Raw genomic sequence first — 25,263 nt, 5'->3', positions numbered from 1 at the left:
GTCTCTACAGACAGAATGGGTAAAGGCGAGTTACTGGTGCCATAAAACCTACTACCTTGGCAGACGGTGCTTGTCGTTTGTGGTTGACAACTCATCTAGGGGAAGGAAAATTCTGATCTCAAAGCTCCGCTGCCTTGTGGCTATAGTCACTCACTGGGAAGACTTTGGCATTGAACCCCGAGGAAAAATCTGAAGCTAGAGTCCCTCATGCAATCCTACATCAAGTTCAGTTCTGATGGGCAACCCCTGTGATGCCACAGTTGCCAAATTGTGTCGGTCTCTGCAGTGCCTGTGGATTCCTCAGCTGCATGGGCAAAAGCTTGCTCTCCATATCACCTCAACAGTTAGGATGCAACATCCATGGTCAACTGTGATTACTTATAATATCAGCATCAAGCATTTTCAGTCCAGCTGATGTTCTTGATAATTATTATCGAGTATTTTGTTGTGTTTTTTTGGTTTGAAGTGGCCCTTTTAATTAATTGGTGGCCCTTTGATGCGTGAATTTCTGCTGCTTTAGTTCTGTTAGTTCAAGAGCCTCTAGTTCTATTCAAAGTAGCTTTAAATCTATTTGGTAATCCTGATACCTATTCTTTACCCCAGTTGGTGCAGATATGCTCAGTGAAATCAAACAGCTCACTACACTTTATTCAGATGCATTTTATTTTTGTTAATTAAGTCACACCCTATGCCAAACTAGTATTGTGAAATAAAATTAAGCTCCAAACTTGGGGTAAATTATTAATTTCACGTTTCTATAAATTTTGTTTACAGCCGTATTATACAAGTTGTGTTGAAAATCTTGGGACGTGCCTTTTATTTTTTTATGGGTTTCATCGAAGTTGAAGTGAAGGGGAAGAGAGCTGAAGCAACTGAAGCACCAATTCTTGTTGTAGCTCCTCACTCAAGCTTCTTCGACGCAATTGTGAATATCGTAGCTGGGATACCATCAGTTGTCTCACGAGCTGAGAATGCTGAGGTGCCTATATTTGGATGTAAGTTTTGTTTGTTATTGTTATTGTTGCACTGTTTCCATTACATTCACATTAAAGAATTGTTAAATTTTGTAGGTATCATTGTTAAACAACGTATTAAAGCAAAGCATTTTTAAGCATGTTAGTTGAATTGATAATGTAATTAAAGCAGATGAGTAAGTATTTACTGTATATATTTACCGTATATGTAGAAACAATTCATGACATGTTCCAAACATTGTATTAAAATGTGGCTGAGTGAACTGACCATATTTACAAACTGGGTGGGGGGGGGGGAATAAAGAGATCCTGTCATCAATATTGTGGCTGGTTTATGTTTCATTGGTAAGCCTCCAGTAATAACTTGCAAAGCTGCTTGTGTACAATTACTCTTCACAAGTATAATGTTTATCTGATAGAATTGAGGTGGTGTTTTTGCTTAAAAGCTTTGCACATCTTATTTAAAACTCTAGCGAGTTTTATCATTTTCCACTTCCTCTCTCTATCCACCCCCCCCCACTAATCATTAACATTTGTCAGCAGAATTGCTTTGCCACATTGTATGAAGATAACATTTAGCATTTGGCAGTCATTAAAGAGTGGATTGCATGTGTCCATTTTAATCCCACACTAATAATTGCATTCTGAGAGGAAGGACAACATTTGTTTTTGCATGTTTTCCATACTCTATGAAAAGTTTGTATGTGGTTGCATCTGATATCTAATTGCTCTCTGGTGTCAAGATATGGTTACCAGTTATAATCTTTTATCTTTCAGTACTCTGATTCGTTACTTATGAGAAAACTTGAGACTTTCTTCTGTACCATACCTTTTTTTGTCTAAAATGTATTTCCGGATGCACATTATTGAAATGTGAAAAATCAGTATGCTGATTGTATTTTGAATTTGGGATAGATTAATTGCATGAATGGCACTTTATGTTCAAATGGTTGCATTTGATATCAGAGAATGTATACATTATATAACCTGAAATTCTTGCTCTTCACACATATCAATGAAAAATAGAATACCCCAAAGAGTGACGGTATGAACATTAGAACCCCAAAGCCCTCTTCTCCCCCCCGCGCACAAGCAGCAACAACCCATCAACACTCTCCCAACCCCACTTATTTAGCAAAAAGCATCAGCACCCGCCACCAACCAAGCAAGCAATAGTAAAACCCCAAAGATAGACCATGATCTACACTACACCAAAATCTAATTGTTCAACCGGACAATTTGACATGTGTCTCTCTCCACTCGCCCCCTCCCCTCTCTCCCTCCCTCCCCCCTCCTCTTTTCTTCTTCCTCTCCCCCCTTAATAAAATGGCAGAGAGGTGTCACACAGTGAGACCAGCAAAACAAAATTCATTAAAGTCTGTCATGTGGCTCCCCCCAAGTTCTCTTACTGGAGTATCAGCAGCTAACTCTCCCACACCATCGAGAGGAAGAGAGATACTTATCAGAGTATAGATGCTTCCGACTGTTTGCAATGTTCTGTTTTCTCCCACAACACTGACTTGGAATTGGGTCATCTCCGTGGCTACAGAGCCTGAGAATGCACGTCTTCCAGGCTGCATCCTTAGAATATTGAAGAATGGCTGGTTGATGAACCCCAGGAGCAGGAACCATCGCTGTAATGAACCACAGTTTGAGTTCAGCTGTAGAACAAGGACTCTGACAGGACTCCATCCACCTTGAAAAGGGAATGAAAGAGACATTAAAGGAAGAAATTAGGCTGTTTTTGCAGATGAGCTCCAAGAAGAGCAAGAATTTCAAGTTATATAATGTATACATTCTCTAATATTAAATGGAACCATTTGAACTGAAAGAAAAAGTGGTATTCATGCAATTAATCTATCCCAAATTCAAAATAAAATTACATATTATCACGATGATTTAATAATGTGTATCCAGCAATACTTTAGAGAAAAAAGATGAGATAAAGAAGAAAGTCTCAAGTTTTTTTCAGAAGTAGCTAATCAGAAAGGATCTGTTATCATTGGAGAGAGTCCAGAGGAGGTTCATGGGGATGATTCTGGGAATGAAGGGGTAAACATATGATGAACATTTGGCAGCTTTGGGCCTGTAGTCACAGGAATTTAGAAGAATACGGGGGGGGGGGGATTTCATTGGAACCTACCAAATGTTGAAAGGATTAGATAAAGTGGATGTAGAGAGGATGTTTCCTGGGGTGGGGGTAGCCTGAACTAGAGGGCACAGTCTCAAAATTGAGGAGTGACATTTTAGAACAGAGGTAAGGAGGAATTTTTAAAGCCAGACAGTAGTAAATTTGTGGAATGCTCTGCCACAGACTGCAGTGGAGGCCAAGTCCATGGGTATTTTTAAAGTGAAAGTTGATTGTGCCCTATTGATCAGGGATCAAAGGATATGGCGAGAAGGGAGGTGTAAGGGGTTGAGTGGGATCTGGGATCAGCAATGTTGGAATGGTGGAGCAGAGTCAATAGATTGAAATTACCTGAATCTGCTCCTGTGTCTTACAGTCTAAACTGCCCTCTAGTGCTATCATAGCTCTGCCTAGTTATAAATGAGGTAAGTTTTAAAAGTTCCATCCCAGTTCCTAATTTTATTGGTCATGGCATAAAAATGTTTGATTTGGTATACTGTCCAATTTCCTTCAGTACTATATAGGTTGCTTTCTTAAAAGTAAAGGCAGTGGATCAGAGTACAAAAGATAGATTTTATACTATGAGAATTACTTGATGCGTAGTCTAGATACTTTAAATGGAAAATATTTCTTTTCATATTTTGACTCTTATCTCTGAGTAATTCCTTTCAGTTTTGAAAGACAATTAAAATACCCAACAAACATCATTTCTGAAACAACTGTACTTTAGAACCAGCCTGATTAAAGCAAAGTTTTTTTAAAAAAAATAGCATTCTTAAGAAAATGCACATTGCAGTATGCAAAGTAATTTATAGCACTGAATTCCAGCAATTTATGGCAAACCTGCTGCCTATGAGTATGGCAGGATTTAAAACAAACAACGAGTGGATGTCCAGGCCTGAATTAATGAGGTTCTCAGAATGGATCAATCAGCTTTATTTTTTTAATGTGAAATATTTTGAACAGTATCTTATATTATCTGCCTTTAGATTCTCAGTTATTTTTCAGGTAATGCCTCTAATTTGAATTAACATTTTATGTTTCAGCTTTTCTGCGTTGTGTTCAACCTGTATTGGTATCGCGCAATGACACAGACTCCAGAAAGAAAACTATTGATGCAATTACAAATCGTGCAACATCCAATGGGAAATGGCCCCAGGTATTTGAAACAGATCTAACTAGTTATGATTACATAGGTTCAATCAGTTTTATAAGAATGTAGTGCAGTATCAAGACTTTTTTTTGAAGTTGCACTCTTTCTCTTTCAAGCTTATGATCTTTCCAGAAGGGACCTGTACAAATCGCACCTGCCTCATCACTTTCAAATCAGGTGAGTAAAGTCTTGTAATAGAATTTTTTGTGCCCCTGTTCTTAGTTCAAATGCATACTTTGCAAAGAAGCTTTGAAAACTGGAGTATAAAAATCAATGAAAACGATCAAAACATGGCAATTTCTGTCTTATTTAGTTGAGTGAAGATTGTCGAAGAGATTTTAATGAAATTAAACATACCTGTTGTTATTTCAGGCAATTTTGCAACATTGGTTTAGCTAGTTAGTTGATAAGCCCATTTAAAAAATAAATTAAACTTATTTTCACTTCCATAGTTTAACTTCATGATGAAAAGTAAAATTCTCATAAAATGATGTGAACATGCTATTCCAAAAATACTGAATTACTTTTCTTGAGTTTTCTGATGAATTGAATTGAACTTGAAATTAATTTTTGTTAAATAGATAATATGAAGGGTTAGATCAGGGTCACCATTATTTTCTTGTGTAATACCCTTTGAAGTTAGTTTGAGATTTTTGCATAAATACATAATTCTCAATGGTGCAGTAAATATTTTTGGCAGGTTGCAGACTACTCCGGTGCTGACCTCCTTGTTGAGTCTGGCATGGAAATGGAAAGATGGACTCCTCATGGAAACCTGTGCTGGATTAGGCTGAGTTTAGGGAGATATTCTCTAATGATTTCAAAGGGTGAGGAATGCTCATGAGCTGCCTTGGTAATAATTTCTTTTAATCTTTCTTTAAAGGAATAAGTAAGAGACAGTAAAGTTGTTTCCATTTGTAAATGAGTCTAGGCCGAAGAGACATAGACTCAAGATTTGGGGAAATAGATTTTGGATGGAGAGTAGGAGAAATTGCTTTTCCAAGAGTAGTGAATCTGTGGAATTCTCTGCCCAGGGAAACAGTAGAGTTTACCCTCATACTCATTAAATATATTTAAGGCATAATTAGATTTTTACAGAGTAGGGAAATTAAGGGTTCAGAGGAAAAGGTAAGTAGGTGGAGCTGAGTCCATGACCAGATCAGCCATGATCATATTAAACGGCAGAGCAGGCTTGACAGACCCAGTTGCCTACTCTCATTTCTTATGCTGCCACACAAAGGCTCAAAACTGAGAATGAGAATGCTAGATTCTCTCAGTAAGTTTCTAATACAGGGAAGCTAAATGCAATTATGTCACATTAGTCAGCATTTGAGTGCAGGTGACCAGCCTAAGTTATGGCAGCTATGACAGATGTCTAAACATGGGAACGCCTGGCCAGAATGGAGATGAGGCATCCTTGGGAGTGGTATCCTTGGTATTTGTGCTGGATAAGGTGGCTGAGGTCATTTTGCATAAGTTTGTGTGAAGATATCAAGCTGCTGACAATAATATTTGGTTACAGAGTTGTAAAGCATGAAACAGACTCTTTGCCCCACCACAGCTATGCTGACCACCATGCTGATAAATTTTAATCTTATTAATATGTCCTCATTAATTCTATAACCATTTTTGCCTTGCTGATTTAAGTATCTGTCCAGATGCCTCTTAGTTAATGATACAGTTCCTGCCTACATCACTACCTCCAGAAGCTATTTTCATTCTCTTTGTATGAAAAATATATCCATTTTAAACCTTCTCCCTCTCATCTTGAAGCTCTGCCCTCTAGTTTTACACTTCCTTCCCATGAGTAAGAGACATTGATAACTAGTCTATCTGTACCTTCCAGAGTTTTATCCTCCTCGGTCATGCTCTGCGTCCTGCCACTAAGCTCCTGTGGGATCTTGTGTGCTAATACTCCAGATCAGCCTCGTATGCTGGACCTTTTCAAAAGCCTTACTAGCGTTCACCTAACTTCTTCCTTAAGAGTATTTCTGCATCCTTAGTTATTCAAATCTTGCCACTTTGCCCTTGTCAATGCCCCTGGTCACGTTTTCAAAAAAAAACTCATTCCAGTATGTGAGACATAATTTCTCACACACAAAGCCATGCTGACTATCCCTAATCATTCCTTGCCTTTCCAATTGCAAATAATTCCTATCTCTTAGAATCCTTTTCAGTGTCTTTCCCTCCACCTGAAGTAAGGCTCATTGGCATATTGTTCCCTCACTTATTCCCGGTGCCTTTCTTAAATAAAGGAGTCACTAACGATTCTTCCACTCTCATCTGTGGCCAAAGAAGGCAAAAGTCTCTGACGAGTCCTAGTAATCTCTTCCTTGCTTCCCATAACCTCCTGAACCTGGCCACGTCGCAGGGATATATCCACTTCTGTCTGCTTCATGATCTTCAATACCACTTCTTCCTTGTTGTGTTCTAGGATATACAGTAACTATTCCCTTCCCAAAACTCATTAAGTTCTGTGTGGCTCACTATAGTAAAGTACAGAGCAGAAGAATCTATTTAAGATCCTGCTCGTTTCCTGTGGCTTTTCACAAAGGTTAACACATTGGTCCTTAATGGGGCCTACTCTCTCTCCAGCTACACTATTGCTCTTAATATACTTAAAGAATACTTTAAGATCCTCTTTAATCTTATTTGTTATTGATATCCCACGGCCACCTTTGTCCTCCTAATTTTTTCCTTAAGTGAATTTCTGCATCCTTAGCTTTAAATCTTACTACAGTGTTCAATCTGTATAAAATAAGTGAACAGTCACCATGTTTGACATCCTCCAATTTTAAGTCAATGTGAATGTCTGACTGAGTTTTAGAATTCTAACTGTTTCTGGTATGTTTGCAGGGGCTTTTATTCCCGGAGTTCCTGTTCAGCCAGTACTTATTCGATACCCAAATAGACTGGTGAGTTGTTAATGCGTATGGATATATTTTGTCATAATGTGAGGAAAAAAATATTTGAGCTTTATTTTGTCATTCTTGAAAGCAATTTCCCCAAATGCATACTTCATTGGATAACTAGCTTCAAAGAGATTTGCTAGGTCTGTAACAGTACAAATCCACTCCATTTGTAAATAACCCTCTCCACAGAACGGTAATGCCTGCTCAGTAAGTCATATCACCTATCCTGGCTTTTCCAACTGTGAAAATGATTGAATGTTTGCAGTTATTTCTGCCTTTCACAAGCATGCAATAACTTAAACAGTGAAACCTATTATGGGCTTTCCACTTTCCTCCCATGTGCTAAGGACACTACAGTTGATAGTTAAATATCTCTGGTCTTTTGGTGAAAGGTAGAATCTGAGGGGAGCTGATGGGAATTGGAGAGAAAAACATGGGTTTATTGTGGTGGCTGAAGGGCTTGTTTCTAGGCTGTGTGAATCTTTGATACTGTGTATGATGTCAATCTACAACTGGGGTCATGTACAAAGCAACCCTCCCCTTTTTGGACCTGCAAATGGCTTATGCCTTGAACAATGGAGCTAATTTTAAATAAATATTTGAAGTCACCTTTGTGTTAATTGAAAGACCAACTCCACCCTGGTTCTACTGGGGAATCCAGGGCATTGATTGTTTATGAGCTCAGTTCTTCCTCAAAGGGTTTCGGTTATTGTATAATGTTCATGTTTGGCAAGCCATGTTGGGCAATGCATTGCTAACTGTGTCACATGGGGCAGTCAACACAAGAAACCTTCACAGGTGAGTACGGCAGTTCAGTTTAATGCTAAAATTCTCTCATTATGAAAAAAATAAAGACAATTTTAGACAAAAATGGCATTGGCAATGAAGACTAATTTATATTTTTTGTATTTATTAAATTTTCCATCAGTTACATCTTGAACATATCTGTTCAGGAGAAAGAAGCTTACCTCCACTTAATGAAAAAATTGAGGCGAGCAAGTCTCCCTGCTCTGCATTCTAACCAATTTTTGCAGGATCACCACTGAGAATGTCCTGATCAGCTGCATCACCGTCTGGTATGAGAATTGCAAGGCGTCTGTCCACAAGACCCGACAAAGGATAGTGAGGTCAGCTGAGAGGAACATCGGGTTGTCTCTTCCACCCATCAGAGATATTTATCAGGAACTTTGCATAATCAGTTATACCTCCTGTCTGACCGACAATCTCTTTGACCCCCAACCATCAAGCAGGAGGTACTGTAGCTTTAAGATAAGGACTATTAGAGTGGGAAGTAGTTTCATACTCCTAGGTCATGAGACTACTGAACTCCCTGCTACCACCCAGGTCTCATCACGTATGAAGCGCCAGTAGCACTATACAGTATTCTTTTTAACTTGCATTGTAAACGCACCTTATTATGTGTTAATTTATTTGTGGTAATATTATGTGCATGTATGTTATATGTACCGTGTTGTGCACCTTGCTCTGGAGGAACATTGTTTAGTGTGGTGGTATACATGTGTACAGTTGAATGACAATAAACTTGAATTTGAACTTTTTTCTACAAAAACCTTAATACAAAGATTAAAATATGTGCAATTAACTTGCTATTTAGAAATGCTTAATCTGAGATTTCAAAATAAATTATGCAAAATATTTTTCTGCAGGATACAGTTACTTGGACTTGGCAAGGACACAGTGCGTAAGTTTTTTTGTATAAATTAATATAGCAGTATTAAAAAAACTGGATAATGGCTGATAAACCAACCTCAGGTTTATTCAGAAATTAATTTTCTATTAAAAACAAGACAGAAATGAGCTATATGAAGCACAGTTTTGCACAGTGATTTGGATTGTTGATTGTACCCAACTTAAAAAGTGATTTTATAGAACATATGTGCTTTACAACATGAGGCCTCTGTGCTCAGGACTGGATTGTTCAACCCTCTAACCCTATTCTTACAGAGTCCCTTTATTAATTTTAATTTTTCAACAATTATTATGAAATCACCATTTATTGATAATGGTGGGCATACGTGGCTTTGAATATTGAACAAATTCCTAAAATACAATATATACAGGACATAGTGGTTAAGTTATCAGACCAGTAATCAGTAATCCTGGGGTCTGGAATTCAAAGTTCAAATTCCACCATGGCAGCTCTGGAACTCAGACTGAGTTTAATAATCAGGAATTTGGAACTCAAAGGAACACTAACTAATCTGAGCAAGGATGACCATGAAAGCAACTCACTCTCTGGTACATTAATGTCCTTCACCAAAGGGGTGTAGACTACTTGTGATTCCAAACCATACCTAACCCATGTCATTGAATGCTTGCTGAAGCCTGGCAAGCCACCTATTTGTACGTTACTGATGTGTTCAGACAGAGAAGAAGAAAAGTAGTATGCACCACCTGTAATCAAGCTAGGTACTTGAGTAAGACACAAAGTTATTCTCAATCTAGATGTCTTTGGGAAGTGATCCTCATGAACATGTGGACTGGTATAAAGTTTGGGTGCACTATCACACTGACTAGAGAAGAAACAGCCTACCTGAATCATACTTGCAGAATCACCCCTTACATAAGATGTACCAGCCTCCTCCGTCAGAATTCCTAAGTACCAACAACAGGGCAGACTCGCCTGCGATGATGTCAGATTTGTGTACAGGTGCAAGAAAGTAGCTTATAGGTCCACTGAAGACTCTATGAAATCTTATGGCATCATGTTAAACATAGACAAGGAAACCTCTTGATTATCTTGTACAGGTGATGAATCAATACTTTCCTATGCTGAATAACACTTAGAACCAAGTATGGATTAGTGCGGGCACAGAATGTACACAGTGAGTAGTGGGGGCTCCAGTGTCCATCATTGAGTGGCTTGGTAATATCACTGCAGCCAGTGCTGGTTGAGTCCTGAAAAGTCTGCTGCAAGAGGTGAGTGAATCAACATGCTGCAAAAACTTCCTTATCTATGATGGATCATTCATTACTTGATAATGCTGCAAATATTTACTGCACAACATGGACATAATGCTATCTTCAAATGGAGGACAACCTCCATTGGAGCTTCAGAAACCCAGATTCCTCTGGTACTATCTGTGTGAAGTTTCTACATTCTCCGTAACGGTGGGTTTCTTTTGTGTGTTCCACTTTCCAATGACATAGGAAATTGATTGTTGTTTGTAGGTGTGTTGATGGGAATGTGGGAAAGTGTAAATGTGTATTTGATGGCTGGCATGGATCTGATGGGCTACAGGTTTGGTTTCTTGAGTCAGAGTCATGGAGTGATACAGTATGGAAAAGCCCTATTACCCATAGAGACCATGCTGAACATCAAACACTCAATTATACTGGTCCTTTAGTATGACATCATGCAAGGAGCAGCATCAAGTAATCTAAAAAAAACAGAGATAGCAGCCTACTGAAACTAGGACTATACATGTGCTAAACATCATGCACCAAAGAGAGCTAAGAGTCACCATCAAGCAGATGAGGTTAAAGTGCTACAGTCATTGCATCTAAACATTTAAACAAGTTCCAGGACAATGCTCCAAGAACAAAAATCTGTACGTGGATTTTCAGAAGGCCTTTCCACGAGGCTGCTTAACAAGTTAAGATCCCATGGTATTACAGGAAAGATACCAGCATGGATAGACCATTGATTGATTGGCAGGAAGTAAAGAGTGGGAATAAAGGGAGTCTTTTCTATTCAGCTGCCGGTGACTAGTGGTGTTTCACAGGGGTAAGTGTTGGGACTGCTTTTAACATTATGTCAGTGATTTGGATGACGGAATTGATGGCTTTGTGGTCACGTTTGCCAACGATATGAAGATAGGTGGAGGGGCAGGTAATGCTGAAGCAGTGAGATTGCAGAAGGACTTGAGCAGATTAGGAGAATGGGCAAAGGAGTGGCAGATGAAATACAGTATATGGTCAATATGTATGGTCTTGTACTTTGGTCTTGTATGGTGTATGGTCTTGTACTTTGGTACAAGAAATAAAAGTATGGACTATTTTCTAAATTGAGAGAAAATTCAGAAATCTGAGGTACTAAAGGACTTAGGAGACCTCATACAGGATTCACTGAAAGTTAATTTGCAGGTTAAGTCAGTGGTGAGGACGGTAACCATGATGTTAGCATTCATTTCAAGAGGACTAGAATATAAAAGAACAGATGTAATATTGAGGCTTTATAAGGCACTAATAAGGCCTCACTTTGAGTATTGTGAGCAGTTTTGGGATCCTTATCTAAGAAACGATGTGCTGACATTGGAGAGGGTTCAACTGAGGTTCACGGGATTGATTCTAGGAATAAAATGGTTATTTCATGAGGAGCATCTGATGGTTCTGTGTGTGTACTCAGTGGAATTCGGAAGAATGAGGGGAATCTCTGTGGAATTTGTTGCCTCAGGCAACTGCGGAGCCCAAGTTATTCGAGATATAAATATATATTTGATAGATTGCTGATTATTCAAGGACAAAGGGTTACGTGGAGAAGGCAGGAGATTAGGGCTGATTGGGAAATGGATCAGCCATGATGAAATGATTCTGCTCCCATATCTTATTTTCTTAGAGTCTTAACATCCTCAAAAAGGGCCATAGCCAGAATGTAGATGCTGAAAGTAAGGCAGAAGCATTTTCAACCATGTTCAGCTTAAGGTGCAGAATAGATGATACAACTCTGCTTCCCATTGAAGTTGCCAGAAGAGTCTAGCCAATCCATTTCACTTCTAATAATATCAAGAAAAGGCTGAGAGCACTCGATACAGCACAGAAAACAAAACCAGACAATATCCCAGAAGTATTACTGAAGATCTGTGCTCCGGAATGAACTGTGCCTCTAGCCAAACTCTTCCAGTACAGATACAAACATGCACCTATTCAACATTGACTTAAAATGTCCATTCACAGAAAAGTAGAACAAATGCCAAATCCATTTACTCTCAGTCAATAGCAAAGTAAAGGAAGTTGTCATCAACAGTGCTATCAAATAGCACTTACGGCACTTACTAATAATTTACTTCGCATGAAGTAGCAATGATAGTATTTACCAATGCTCGATTTTCCCAGGACCACTGAGCACCAGACCACATCACGATTTTGTTCCAAAATCAACCACAGGGACGATGAGAATGACTACCCTTTGACATCAGCAGCATTTGACTGAGTGTGGCATTTCGGGGCTCTGGTAAAACTGAAGTCAATGGACATCAAAGTGGAATGAAATTGAGTGTGGGGAAGACAGGAATTAGAAAGAGAGAGAAAATTACAGGAAATATGAGATACTTGAAGTTAAATCATTGGGTTGTTAAACTGTTTCAACTCTTGGAGAAAAAGGAAGGCAAAAGTTGATTTTTGGTTAAAGGCGAAGTGTTTCTATAATGATGAAATAATACCAATAAAATAGAGGAAATATGTTTCTAAAAAGCTGACAAGTATTAGGCATTCAATCAGCTCAGCTACAACTGGGCAGCAGTTGCTGGCTAGTAACAGGTTATTTTTCTTAATGTATCCAGATTAGAAATTATCTTCTTGTGATACCTGTAAGTTTTTTGAGTTGACTCATTCACTAATTGTAGTTTGTGTTCTGTTCTCTTTTCTCTTTTAGCAAGTATTTGGTTTCTTGTTTTGAGTCATAGATTTACTGAGATTAATAATTATCCCCGAATGCCACTATCATATTCTACATCTTAACATCCTAAGATGTATTTGTTCTTCAGAACATTTCTATCATAAAATCTCTCAATAGAAGATTGGGTGATAACAGTGCACCCTACATTTGCATATACCTTATTTAAGATCAGCATATCTGTTTAATTCTAACTTTCTAATTAGTTTTTTGAGTAGAGGCTTCAAGTTCACAATCATAGTGTATAAATATATGTATTACTCATTCAAAATCTTTCTGATTTTGGCCTGTACAAAACAGCTAGTTTTGAAAGGTAGCAAAACATGATTTGGAGATAACAATGTTCACATTGCTAGTTAGTATTTTACAGAGCTGCATTTGACGTGACCTTATTTTTGGGTTAAGAAAGCATGAAATGTGTACTTGTAAAATTACAGATTTAATTAACAAGGAAGAAAGTGCAACTAAAATGGTTTTATATATCTATTCTTTATTCTAGTGATTTAAAGCATGTATCAGTGCCCTGTTTTAAGATTTCCTAACAGCAAAGGAAGTGCCATGCAACCGGAAGGCTCAAACTATTTCCTGTTGAAACTAAAGGCGAGGGTTTTCATTTGTGGTTTTTGCCTTTTTTTAAAAAAAGGGATATTTAGCTTTTTTTGCATTGCACTAATAAATATTCCACCTCACTCTAAGTGAAATGCAGAGGTGGTATTGAGGTATTTATCCTAAATATTTAGTAATTGTAAGATATGCCTCTGAATTTAAATTACCATAGTAACATATGGTAAATGCAATTTTATGCAGAATTATGCAGAAAAGGAGATTGAGAGGGGATCTGATTGAAACATATAAGATTATTAAGGGATTGAACAAGATAGAGGCAGGAAATATGTTCCAGATGCTGGGAGAGTCCAGTACCAGAGGGCATGGTTTGAGAATAAGGGGTAGGTCATTTAGGACAGAGTTAAGGAAAAACTTCTTCTCCCAGAGAGTTGTGAGGGTCTGGAATGCACTGCCTCGGAAGGTAGTGGAGGCCAATTCTCTGGATGCTTTCAAGAAGGAGCTAGATAGGTATCTTATGGATAGGGGAATCAAGGGATATGGGGACAAGGCAGGAACCGGGTATTGATAGTAATTGATCAGCCATGATCTCAAAATGGCGGTGCAGGCTCGAAGGGCCGAATGGTCTACTTCTGCACCTATTGTCTATTGTCTATTGTCTAAAATGTAATGTGATCCAATCTGAGAGAATCAACAAGGAGCAGCAGTATAAACACTTAGTACACTGCAGATGCTGGGGTCAAAGCAACACGTACAACAAGCTGGAGGAACTCAGTAGGTTGGGCAGCATCCGTGGAAACGAGCAATCAATGTTTCAGGCCGAGACCCTTCGTCAAGACTGAAGAGGGAGGGGCAGGGGTCCTATAAAGAAGGTGGGGGGAGGGTGGGAAGGAGAAGGCTGGTAGATGCTAGGTGAAAAACCAGTAAGAGGAAAGATCAAGGGGTGGGGGAGGGGATAGGCAGGAAAGGTGAAGAAGGACTGTAAGGGGAAAGCACTATGGGTAGTAGAAGAAGGCGGAATCATGAGAGAGGTGATAGGCAGCTGGAGGAGGAGGCAGAGTGAAACTAGGTTGGGGGAAGGGAGGGGGAGGGAATTACCGAAAGTTGGAAAATTCAATGTTCATGCCAAGGGGCTGGAGACTACCTGGACAGTACATGAGGAGTTGCTCCTCTAACCTGAGTTTGGCCTCATCATGGCAGTAGAGGAGGCCATGTATGGACATATCCGACTGGGAATGTGAAGCAGAGTTGAAGTGGGTGGCAACAGGGAGATCCTGTCTGTTGTGGCGGATGGAGCGGAGGTGCTCGATGAAGCGGTCCCCCAATCTGCATCCCACAGATCTCCCATCTGGCACTTATCCCTGCAAGCGTAAGTGCTATACTGTCCCTACATCTCCTCTCTTACCACCATTCAGGGCCCCAAACAGTCCTTCCAGGTGAGGCAACACTTCACTTGTGAGTCTGTGATGGTCATCTATTGCATCTTCTCTATATCGGTGAGACCTGACGCAGATTGGGGGACCACTTCGTTGAGCACCTCTGCTCCATCCGCCACAACAGACAGGATCTCCCGGTTGCCACCCACTTCAACTCTGCTTCACATTCCCAGTTGGATATGTCCATACATGGCCTCCTCTACTGCCATGATGAGGCCAAACTCCAGTTGGAATAGCAACACCTCATATACCGTCTGGGTAGTCTCCAGCCCCTTGGCATGAATATTGAATTCTCTAACTTATGTTAATTCCCTACCCCTCCCTTCCCCCATCCCAGTTTCACTCTGCCTCCTTCTCCAGCTGCTTGTCACCTCTCTCATGATTCTGCCTTCTTCTACTACCCATAGTGCTTTCCCCTTACATTCCTCCTTCACCTATCCTGCCTATCCCCTCCCTGCTTCCCCTCCCCCACCCCTTGATCTTTCTTCTTACTGGTTTTTCACCTGGCACCTACCAGCCTTCTCCTTCCCACCCTCCCTCCACCTTCTTTATAGGGCCCCTGCACCCCCCCCCCTTCAGTCCTGACGAAGAGTCTTGGCCCGAAACGTTGACTGCTTGTTTCCACAGATGCTGCCCAACCTACTGAGTTCCTCCGGCTTGTTGTCCGAGCAGCAGTATAAATGTTGCTCTTTTGAAGAGGTTGCAATATCGGTGTGATCTGAAAGTCAAATCAGATGCTTTTAGTTCAAAAAAACAGTCACAGGCAAAGCAGCTAGCTACTTTTGTAACCATCCCTATTTGGATTAATTCTATCAGCGATACTGCCATTTTTCCACCCATCTTCTCCTTAGACTGAAAACTAACTTTTTCCCTCTTTCCCAGTCTCAATAAAGGTTTCCAGATTTGAAAGCTTCATTATTTCTCTTGCCATAGAAGCTGTCTGACCTATGGAATACTTCTAATTTTTTTTCGTTTTTGCATTAGATTTCCTTTATCAGAACAGTTGGAAAGAAAAATAAGCATCTCTCAAAATGAATAAACAGTCACTGGTTCAGGGTAAGACCCTTCATCAGGAATCGGCTCGAAATGTCAAACATCGAATGTCAAGCATCATTTCCACAGATGTTGCTTATCCTGCTGAGTTCCTTCAGCATTTTGTGTGTGTTGCTCTCGATATGCAGCATCTTTAGAATCTTGTATTTTAAGAGAAAAATAAGTTAGTTTAAGGTGATAGAGGAAGAATAGATAGAAAGAAAAGAAAATGTTTCTGACTGAGGTTAGCAAACACAAGGAAATCTGCAGATACTAGAAATTCAAACAACACACACAAAATGCTTCTGGAATGCAGCAGGTCAGGCAGCATCTAGAGGGAGAAGCTGCCTGGCCTGCTGTGTTCCCCCAGCATTTTGTGTGTGCTGACTGAGGTTAGGATTGCTTTGGTAAAATATAGTTTGGAGAAGTTGTAGAGAGAAGACAAATAAAAGGATGTGTAAAAGCTGTGACGTACAGGGTGGAGCTGTTAGAGAGAACTGATACCAGACAAAATGTTAGAAATGTCCAGAAGGTTAGCTATTGCCTGTGGTTAGAAAAAAAGCTGAGTTAATATTACTGAGCAATAACTTTGCAGCAAAACAAGTAATTCTGATAAAGCAAAAGCAACACTTCTGAAATTGTTGATTACAATATTGTGTCCTAAAGGGTCTGGAGTATGGAGGCAGAAGATGAGGTGATAGGATGGAGATAGGCAGGAGTAGGCTGGAGAATTAAAATGACATGTAACTAGAAACCAATTTGGACTGAATAATATGATTGCCTAATCTGTGGTTTCCCCAGTTTAAATGAAGAATATCCCAGAAGGCGTGCACTTAAAGTTGGTGCAGGGTGGTGGGGGGATAGAAAAAGTTCGAAAGGAGGTGAGCCAACTACACATAGTGGGGAATTCCTCGAATGTGCTGTCTGGGCTTGTGCTGGAGGGAAACATGTTAGAGGCATTTAAGAGGCTCTTGGGCACAGGGAGTGGAAGGATAGTGACATTCTGTAGGCAGGAGGGATTAGTTTAGTTGGGCATTTGAATACTAGTGTAATTAGGCACATCATTGTGAGCCAAAGGGTCTGTTCCTTTGTAGTAAACCTCTGTGTAATCTCTGCTTCATCTGTTTAGGTTCATAGCTTCTAGGAAGGCATGATGTACATTAACAGCTGTTGTATCTCCTGTAGCTGCATGGGAAATTGTAGAGGGGAAAGAATATTGACAATGGAAGAATGGACTATGGGTCACAAAGGAATACTATAGGAGGAAAGGAGAGGAAGATCCATTTGTTGGTGGAATCTTGTTCAAGGCGGCTAAAATTGCAAGGGATCACCCTAAGAATACTGAGGCTGATGAGTTGGAATGTGAGAAAGAGGGCAATGCTTTCTTTAGCTGGAGGAAAGTGGGATGCAGAAAATGTGGTCACGGGCTCTATCAACTAAGGAAGAAGGGCGTGGTAACTATGACTTAGAGGAGACTGGTTGATAACTGCAAAAAATCTTTACTGAACGCAAGGACACCTTCTGGTGATCTGTTTCTCCCCCCGCCCCCCTGACACTCAACAGTATGCAATTACTTAGTTGCAGCTCAACTGGCAGAACTCTTAAATGGTCAGAAATGGGCAGCCAGACCAAGGGGATTTGAGTACAAAATATTAGACACACAAAATATCAGGTAACACACACAAAATGCTGGAGGAACTCAGCAGGCCAGGCAGCATCCATGGAAAAAAGTACAGTTGACATTTCGGGCTGTAACACTTTGGCAGGACTGGAGAAAAAAATGATGAGTAGATTTTAAAGGTGGTGGAGGAGAAAGGAAAACAAAAGGTGATGGGTGAAACCAGGAGGGGAAGGGATGAAGTAAAGAGTTGGGAAGTTGATTGGTGAAAGAGATACAGAGCTGGAGAAGGAGGAATCTGATTGGAGAAGACAGAAGACCATGGAAGAAAGAAAAGCGGGGAGGAGCACCAGAGGGAGGAGATGGGGCTCCTCTTCCTCCACCGTCAATGAAAGGAGCTTCCCTTCCTCCAGCATTACCTAAGTTGGTTGAGCATTGGAGCCAGTCATAAATTTGCTCTCTGCCATTGGGCACATTCCATTCTCAACCTCTCTCTCAATTATGTCAAATTCCCTCGGAGACAGAAAAAGCGCCCGATGAGCCCAAAAACACCTTATCAAAATGTAAATTATAGGGTCAAATTGCACACAGATTAATAGTAGAAATATATTTAAAAGATGAAGAAGAAGTAGCTTTGTGAACTGTCCGCAGGACGTCGCTGTTAGTCATGTTGGTGCCATCTTGCCACTTCAAGATTGTGATGTAAAGTGAAATCTATAGGTACATAGCATTGCTATTGAAATTACCATGCTACTTTGAATGAATCATATAAAACATTACAATATAATTTGATTGCTTTTCAAAAATAAATTGGATAGTAAAATTAATGACTAAATAAATTCTTGTAAACTAGTAGCAACATAAAGGAAATGGTGTTGCCACAGTCTCCTAATTTATACTTCAGTGTTGAAATACTGGTATTGAAAACATTTTCCATTCCATAAAATGAAATATTTCTGCAGTCTTCAGTTGCCAAAATATTTAATTTGCCTGAAGTCCATCCTGTTTTGCCTATTTGGAGCAAGTTTAAGATTTTTTTTGAAATGTTTGGGAAGATTCCCTAGAATAAGGAACACAAAGTAGCATTCAAATCAGCTGCTACATTTTTATACTATCAGTGGTATATAATGACAAATAAAAAATACTTGTTTTTTTTCCTCTCTGCTTATAGGAAAATGAGTCAGTTAAGACTTCCAGTACAGAATTATCTTTGTCACATGCAAACTATTAAAGGACTCACTAACAAATTTATTTAGCTCCCTGGTGAGGAATTCAGTTGTTTCTAGCTAGTCTTTGTCTGTCACTAATTTAGGATAATAGATTAAATAATTTCATCATATGTGCAAAGTTGAAGCCACAGTTAAAAACAAGATTGCCAGAAGCAATGACAAGATTTTGTAGAGAATGTAGAGATTTTTTAGAATTATATCAGGGACAAAATACTTCACCTATGTAGAGTAATGAAAAAGTACAGTGGATGGAGGATGATTACTCCTGTGTGTTTTTCCAGTAATCACGGAAAAACCCCAGAATCTGCAGCTTTCTGCCAATGATTGGAGAAAATTAAAGATAGTTTTGAGAGAGATGATGGAAGCCTTGATGGAATATGATGAACTGAATAAAGATAATTTTGGTTCAAGCTAGAAGGGACAGCTTTAAATAAATTAATATAACAGTCAATGGGCATATGGGGAAACATTTTTATTTAGTAGATTTATATGATCTGAAATGCATTGCCTGCAAAAAGTATTGGAAGCGGATTCAGTAATATCTTTCAAAAGCCAATTGAATAAGTAGTTGCAGATGAGCTTTACTGGGCTAAGGCAAAAGATCAATAAAGTAGGACTAATTAAATGGCTCTTTTTAAAAGCCTTAGCATTTAAGTGCTAAATCATTATACTGTGATTGTCAGCATTCATGTAAAATGGTGCACTTCTCTTTAAATCAAAACAATTTGAAGTGTACTTACTTTCTTTAGAAAGCTTCATATTCCTTAGGTAGAAACTCCAAAATTTGACCTATGTGCATCCAGCAACTTGATACAATTTCAGTTTCATATTAATGAAGTATAATTACAAAATGCTAAAATACTTTGTACATTATGAGAACAAAAAATTAACATTTCAGGTTTCTGACTTTTCCATCAGAACTCAGGACCAGTTTATCAGAACTGGATTTCGTAGGAAGTCATCAAGAAAAAGTATTCATTCTTATTTTCTCCTGAAATGCTGATTATTCGCTATTTGTACTATTTTCTGCCATTACTTAGGATTTCTAGAGTTTTTGAATTAGGAATAGGTAAATTTAGTTCTGTTGCTAAAAAATACCCTGAACACAGTTGTGCCCTCTAAATAGAGTTTAAAAAGTCATGTCAAGCTAATTAGAGAACCAATTGAATGATCCACTGTTGGTTTCTTAGGTTGAAGTAAAAATGCTAAATGGATTCCTAGTTTGCAACTATTTGGTAATGCAAAGTGTTCGTTACCAGAGATTTGTTAGAGGTTTCTTTCTTATTAACACATGTTCTTTTCCAGAAACTTTATTCAGTTTCCCTTATTGACAGAGGTGGTTTTTGGTTGTCAGTCCTGTACCTCAGAAGAACATGACAACAAATATGCATCAGATAGTGTATTGTTTTTAACCAGTGATTTGTTTTGACTGTAATATTGATGTTCTCATACAACATACAAAAAAACAGATTTTGCCATTTTTTAGGAAAATCTTAAAGAAGGGTATTTGAAGAATTCTTCTCAAGGAAAGACATACCTGAAATGTTTGGTATTTCAAGTTGTGCCGTTTGTTCTTTTGCAGGACCAGACTTATGTTTTTCACATTATGTCAACCTTACTCAAAGGTGGAAGTTGAGGTAAGATTATAAACTACTGCGCAAACCAAGCTTGCCTTAATATAAAATTTGTATTGTGAAAACTTCTCAGGAGAAAAAAATGTTGAAAGGAGATTTGATCAAGATGTTTGAAGAGCTTGAAAGATGTTTAATAATTCTGATGCAAAAAAAACTTGGCAAGAGAGCATACCCTGACTTACATAAGTAATTTATTCATTTTAGGAGTGGCTGATGACACAAAATGATCTTTTGCAAGTGCAGTGGTGAACATTTTGTCAAAATTTTATGCTGCAACATTCCCTGATTGCTACTTCCATATTCAAAAAAATGTAAAAGTGCACAGCTTGCAGAGAAGTGGACAATTTTAAGGGGTCAGAAACTGCTGGTTCTCTGAAGAATGGAATATAAATGATCAAATACACTGCCAGCCCTGTGTATTCAGTTGTTTTAAAAATAAAATAATGCCAAAATTGAACTAGAAATTAAGAAACAATATCATTACTGCCAAACTAAGTCAAAGATCAATAAAGAAATCAGTAGAGAAGAGTTAAAAAAAAGCATTATCTAGACTGTCATGCAAATTGATTGTAGTTATTTTAAGGTTCTTTTTCCTGTTTGGTTTTAAACTAGGTTATTTTGAGCAATTAGAATGGATTTCAATGAAGTGTTACTATATGGTAACATGAAAGTGATCACATGACTATAATTCTTCACGCTGACCTAAAACGTGGTAAATAACAAAATAAAGGATGAATTTTACTATCTTTTTTATATAAAATCCTGGTACAGATCTACTGATATTTTAGATCTAGCTTCTGCGAGATCCTGCATTGCAACTTGATGAGAGATAGGAATTAAGCTGAGCCAAGCCTTACAGCATCATTATACCATTTCCTGCTTACTCCAGGTCATGTACTTGCATCCTAAGATAAAGCAAAATTTAAGTTTCACATCCTCTCAGATATGAAACGGGATTCCAGAATTAAATTCAAAATCAGGTTTTGTTATCACCGTTTTATATAGACATGAATTTTGTTGTTTTGCAGCAACAGTAAAGTGCAAAGGCTAAATTAATATAAATTATCAAATAATAAATAGTGCCATTAAAAGAAATAATGAAGTATTGTTCATGGAATGTTCAGAATTCTGATGACAACAGAGAAGAAGCTGTTCCTAAATAATTGACTGTGGGTCTTGAAGCTCCCATATTTCGTCCTTGATGGTAGTACTGAGAAGAGGCTTTCTCTCAGATGGTGATGATCCTGAGTGATGGATGCAACTTTCTTGAGGTCCTGCCTCTCGAAGATGTCCTTGATTGTGCCTGTGATGGAACCAGCTATGTCTACCACCTCTTGTAATTCTGTACATTCAACACTCTAAACCAGTCTGTGATGCAGCTAGTCAGAATGCTCTACCCTGTATATCTACAAAAAATTGAAACCGTCTTTGGTGACATACCAAATCTCCTCTAAGTCCTAATGAAGTAGAACTACTGGCATGCCAACAACATGCTGGGACCAGGACAGACCCTCGGAGATGCTGACACCCAGAAACTTGAAGCTGCTCACCCTTTCCACTGCTAGCCCGAAAATGAGGATTGATGCGTGTTCTGCCAACCTCTTCTTCCTGACGCCCACCCCCACCATTGAGCACATCTACACAAAACGTTGTCACAGGAAAGCAGCATCTATCACCAGAGACCCCCACCACCCAAGAAATGCTGTCTTCTCACTGCTGTCGTTAGAAAAAAATGGTACAGGAGCCTCAGCACTCACACCAACAGGTTCAAGAACAGTCATTACCTCTCAACCATCAAGCTCTTGATCCAAAGGGGATAACTTCACCCACCCCATCACTGAAGTATTCCCAGAACCTATGAATTCACTTTCAAGAACTCTTCATCTCATGTTCTCAATATCTGTTGTTTATTTTTTATAATTATTTATTTATTTTTGTATTTGCAGTTTGTTGTCTTTTGCACTCCAGTTGAACACCCTAGTTAGTGTGGTCTATTATGGTTATTATTCTATTATGGACTTACTGATTATGCCTGCAAGAAAATGAACCTCGGGGTTGTAAATGGTGACATACATGTACTTTGATAATAAATTTACTTTGAACTTTGAACAATTGCTTGGCCTTGCAAGGTTGTCATTGTGACAGCTCTTAACCAGCTGATCTATCACACACATGTATCTTATTATTATCATCAGAGATTTTACTAACAACAGAGGTATCAACTGTGAGTGTATAAATGACACTTAAGCTGTGTTTAGTTGCACAGTCATTAGTGTGGAGGGAGGAGTGTATTGCGATAAGCACACATCCTTGAGGTACGCCTCTGTTGATTGTCAGTGAGGAGATTTTTTTTTTGTTTAAGATGGCACCAGTAACTGGCGACTCTGCGCGTGCTCTGCAGAGCAAACTGCTCTCTACACTATCCTATACCCGAGAAACCCTTCTAAACCTCCAATTTGCTACATCTAGCAAGATCAACAACACCCTGGCGAAGTTACTGACCCAGCTGGAGATCATCGACGTGCAAGAATTGCTTCAACTCCAGACCATACCTGGACCCGATCGTCAAGGCCTGGTCCGAGGTCCACCATGTTCCTGGAGACCCGCGGCCTGCTACAGTGTTGGAGCGCCTGGAGACCTGGCCCATTCCGACCAGCACCTCTCCGAAGCAAACGAGCACACAGAAGTGATGTCGGAGACCTCAAGATACCCCAGACGCTTCCCTGGAGCGACCTCGTAGGTGGCTATCCACAGTTGCTGGAAGTGAGGCCTCCGCCGCTGACCTTGGAATATCGAGCCAAGTTGGAAGCCCAGCTAACCAGAGGGATGCCAGTAGACTATGGCAGGGTCTAAATGAGATCACTGGGCGCAAAGAAAAGGCTGGGAATATCAATAACTGTAGCGCTTCTCTTCCTGATGAACTTAACGTATTCCTCACAGGATTCGAACAGAAGAGGAGCATCCAGCCCCCTCTGGATGAACCAGACCTGATGGCATCAAGATTCATCGTCACCGAGGAAAACGTTAGAAGAGTCTTCCTGAAGATAAATCCAAGGAAAGCGACGGGCCCAGATGGCGTCCTGGGTCGGGTTCTCCGGGCCTGTGCAAGCAAGCTAGCTGGAGTGTTTGCTGACATCTTTGACTGCTCCCTGCTTCAGTCTAAGATCCCTTCGTGTTTTAAGAAGGCAACGATAATCCCATAACCTACCGGTCAACCTCGATGCTTTGTAATTCGCCTACCAGAGCAACAGGTCAACGGCAGATGCCATCTCTCTGGCACTACATTCCTCCTTAGAACACCTGGAGAATAAAGACGCATATGTAAGGCTCCTTTTCATTGACTACAGCTCTGCCTTTAATACCATCATTCCAAATAAACTGATTCCTAAGCTCCGGAACCTGGGTCTTAGCACTCAGATCTGCAGCTGGATCTTCAACTTCCTCACAAACAGGACCAGGGCTGTAAAAATAGGGGACAAGCTCTCCTCTACAATCATTCTGAGCACCGGTGCCCCACAAGCCTGTGCACTCAGCCCCCTGCTGTACTCACTGGACACCCGTGATTGTGTAGCCAAGTTTCCATCGAACTCAATATATAAGTTTGCTGATGACACCACAATTGTAGGCCACATCTTGGGTAATGATGAGTCTGAGTACAGAGAGGAAATTAAGAACCTGGTGGCATGGCCGAAGACAATAACCTATCCCTCAATGTCAGCAAGACAAAGGAATTGGTTGTTGACTTCAGAAGGAGTAGCGGACCGCACGACCCCATCTACATTGGCGCAAGTGGAACAGGTCAAAAACTTTAAGTTCTTCGGGGTGAATATCACAAATGACCTGACTTGGGCTAACCAAGCAGAGTCCACTGCCAAGAAGGCCCACCAGCGCCTTTACTTCCTGAGAAAGCTGAAGAAATTTGGCCTGTCCCCTAAAACCCTCACTAATTTTTATAGGTGCACCGTAGAAAGCATTCTTCTGGGGTGCATCACAACTTGGTATGTAAGTTGTCCTGTCCAAGACTGGAAGAAGCTGCAGAAGATCGTGAACCTAGCCCAGCACATCACGCAAACCAATCTTCCATCCTTGGACTGACTTTACACCACACGCTGTCGGAGCAGGGCTGCCAAGATAATCAAGGATAGGTCCCACCCAGCCAACACACTTTTTGTCCCACTTCCCTCCAGAAGAAGGTTCAGGAGCATGAAGATACGTACGGCCAGATTTGGGAACAGCTTCTTTCCAGCTGTGATAAGACTGTTGAATGGATCCTGACCCGGATCTGGGCCGTACCTTCCAAATATCCGGACCTGACTTGCACTACCGTACTTCTCCTTTTCTATTTTCTAATTATGATTTATAATTTAAATTTTTATTATATTTACTTCGATTTGTACTTCGGGGAGCGCGAAGCACAGAAACAAATATCACTGTGATGATTGTATGCTCTAGTATCAATTGTTTGGTGACAATAAAGTATTTTTAAAGTATTTGTAAACCATTCTGACTGTGCTCTCCTGAAGACATTTGAGGATCCATTTTCAAAGGAAGTTACAATTGCCCAGATTAAGAAGCTGGGTTTTTAATACTGGGGAGGAATAACTAACCAAGCTGTAATTGATGCACAGCAGTCTGACATATGTTTCGCTGTTTTGTATGTGCTCTTAAGTAGAGTGGAGAGCTAGTGAGACTGTCTGTTGTGGTCCTGTTGCAATGGTAGGCAAATTGCAGCAGTTCCTGATTCTTGCTCAAGCAGGAGTTAATTTCAGCTATAACCAGTCTCTTGAAGCAGTTCATAACCAGTTGATAGTTGTTGAGGCAGATCATCCTACTCATATCAGCAGTATTACTGTAAACACAAAGTACACTGCAGATGCTGGGGTCAAAGCAAAGCAGTATTACTGTTATCCTTTGGAGCTGTTGGCAACCTCCGACCAGAGCAGTGAAA

At 39.7% G+C, this 25,263-nt stretch overlaps 1 protein-coding gene across 1 annotated transcript in view; it reads left to right on the top strand.

Moving 5' to 3' along the window:
• Nucleotides 1-25,263, top strand: part of lpcat2 (lysophosphatidylcholine acyltransferase 2) — a 77,267-nt gene that overhangs the window by 16,292 nt on the left and 35,712 nt on the right. The window contains exons 3-8 of the mRNA XM_073069977.1: nt 775-995; nt 4,149-4,261; nt 4,372-4,432; nt 7,112-7,170; nt 8,835-8,869; nt 20,264-20,318. Of these exons, the coding sequence (XP_072926078.1) occupies nt 775-995; nt 4,149-4,261; nt 4,372-4,432; nt 7,112-7,170; nt 8,835-8,869; nt 20,264-20,318 (544 nt within the window). The remainder of the gene's footprint in view (nt 1-774; nt 996-4,148; nt 4,262-4,371; nt 4,433-7,111; nt 7,171-8,834; nt 8,870-20,263; nt 20,319-25,263) is intronic.

This window comes from Hemitrygon akajei, chromosome 17 (genome assembly GCF_048418815.1).
Source record: "Hemitrygon akajei chromosome 17, sHemAka1.3, whole genome shotgun sequence".
NCBI classification, from domain to species: Eukaryota; Metazoa; Chordata; class Chondrichthyes; order Myliobatiformes; family Dasyatidae; genus Hemitrygon; species Hemitrygon akajei.
This window is presented reverse-complemented; position numbering and strand designations above follow the sequence as displayed.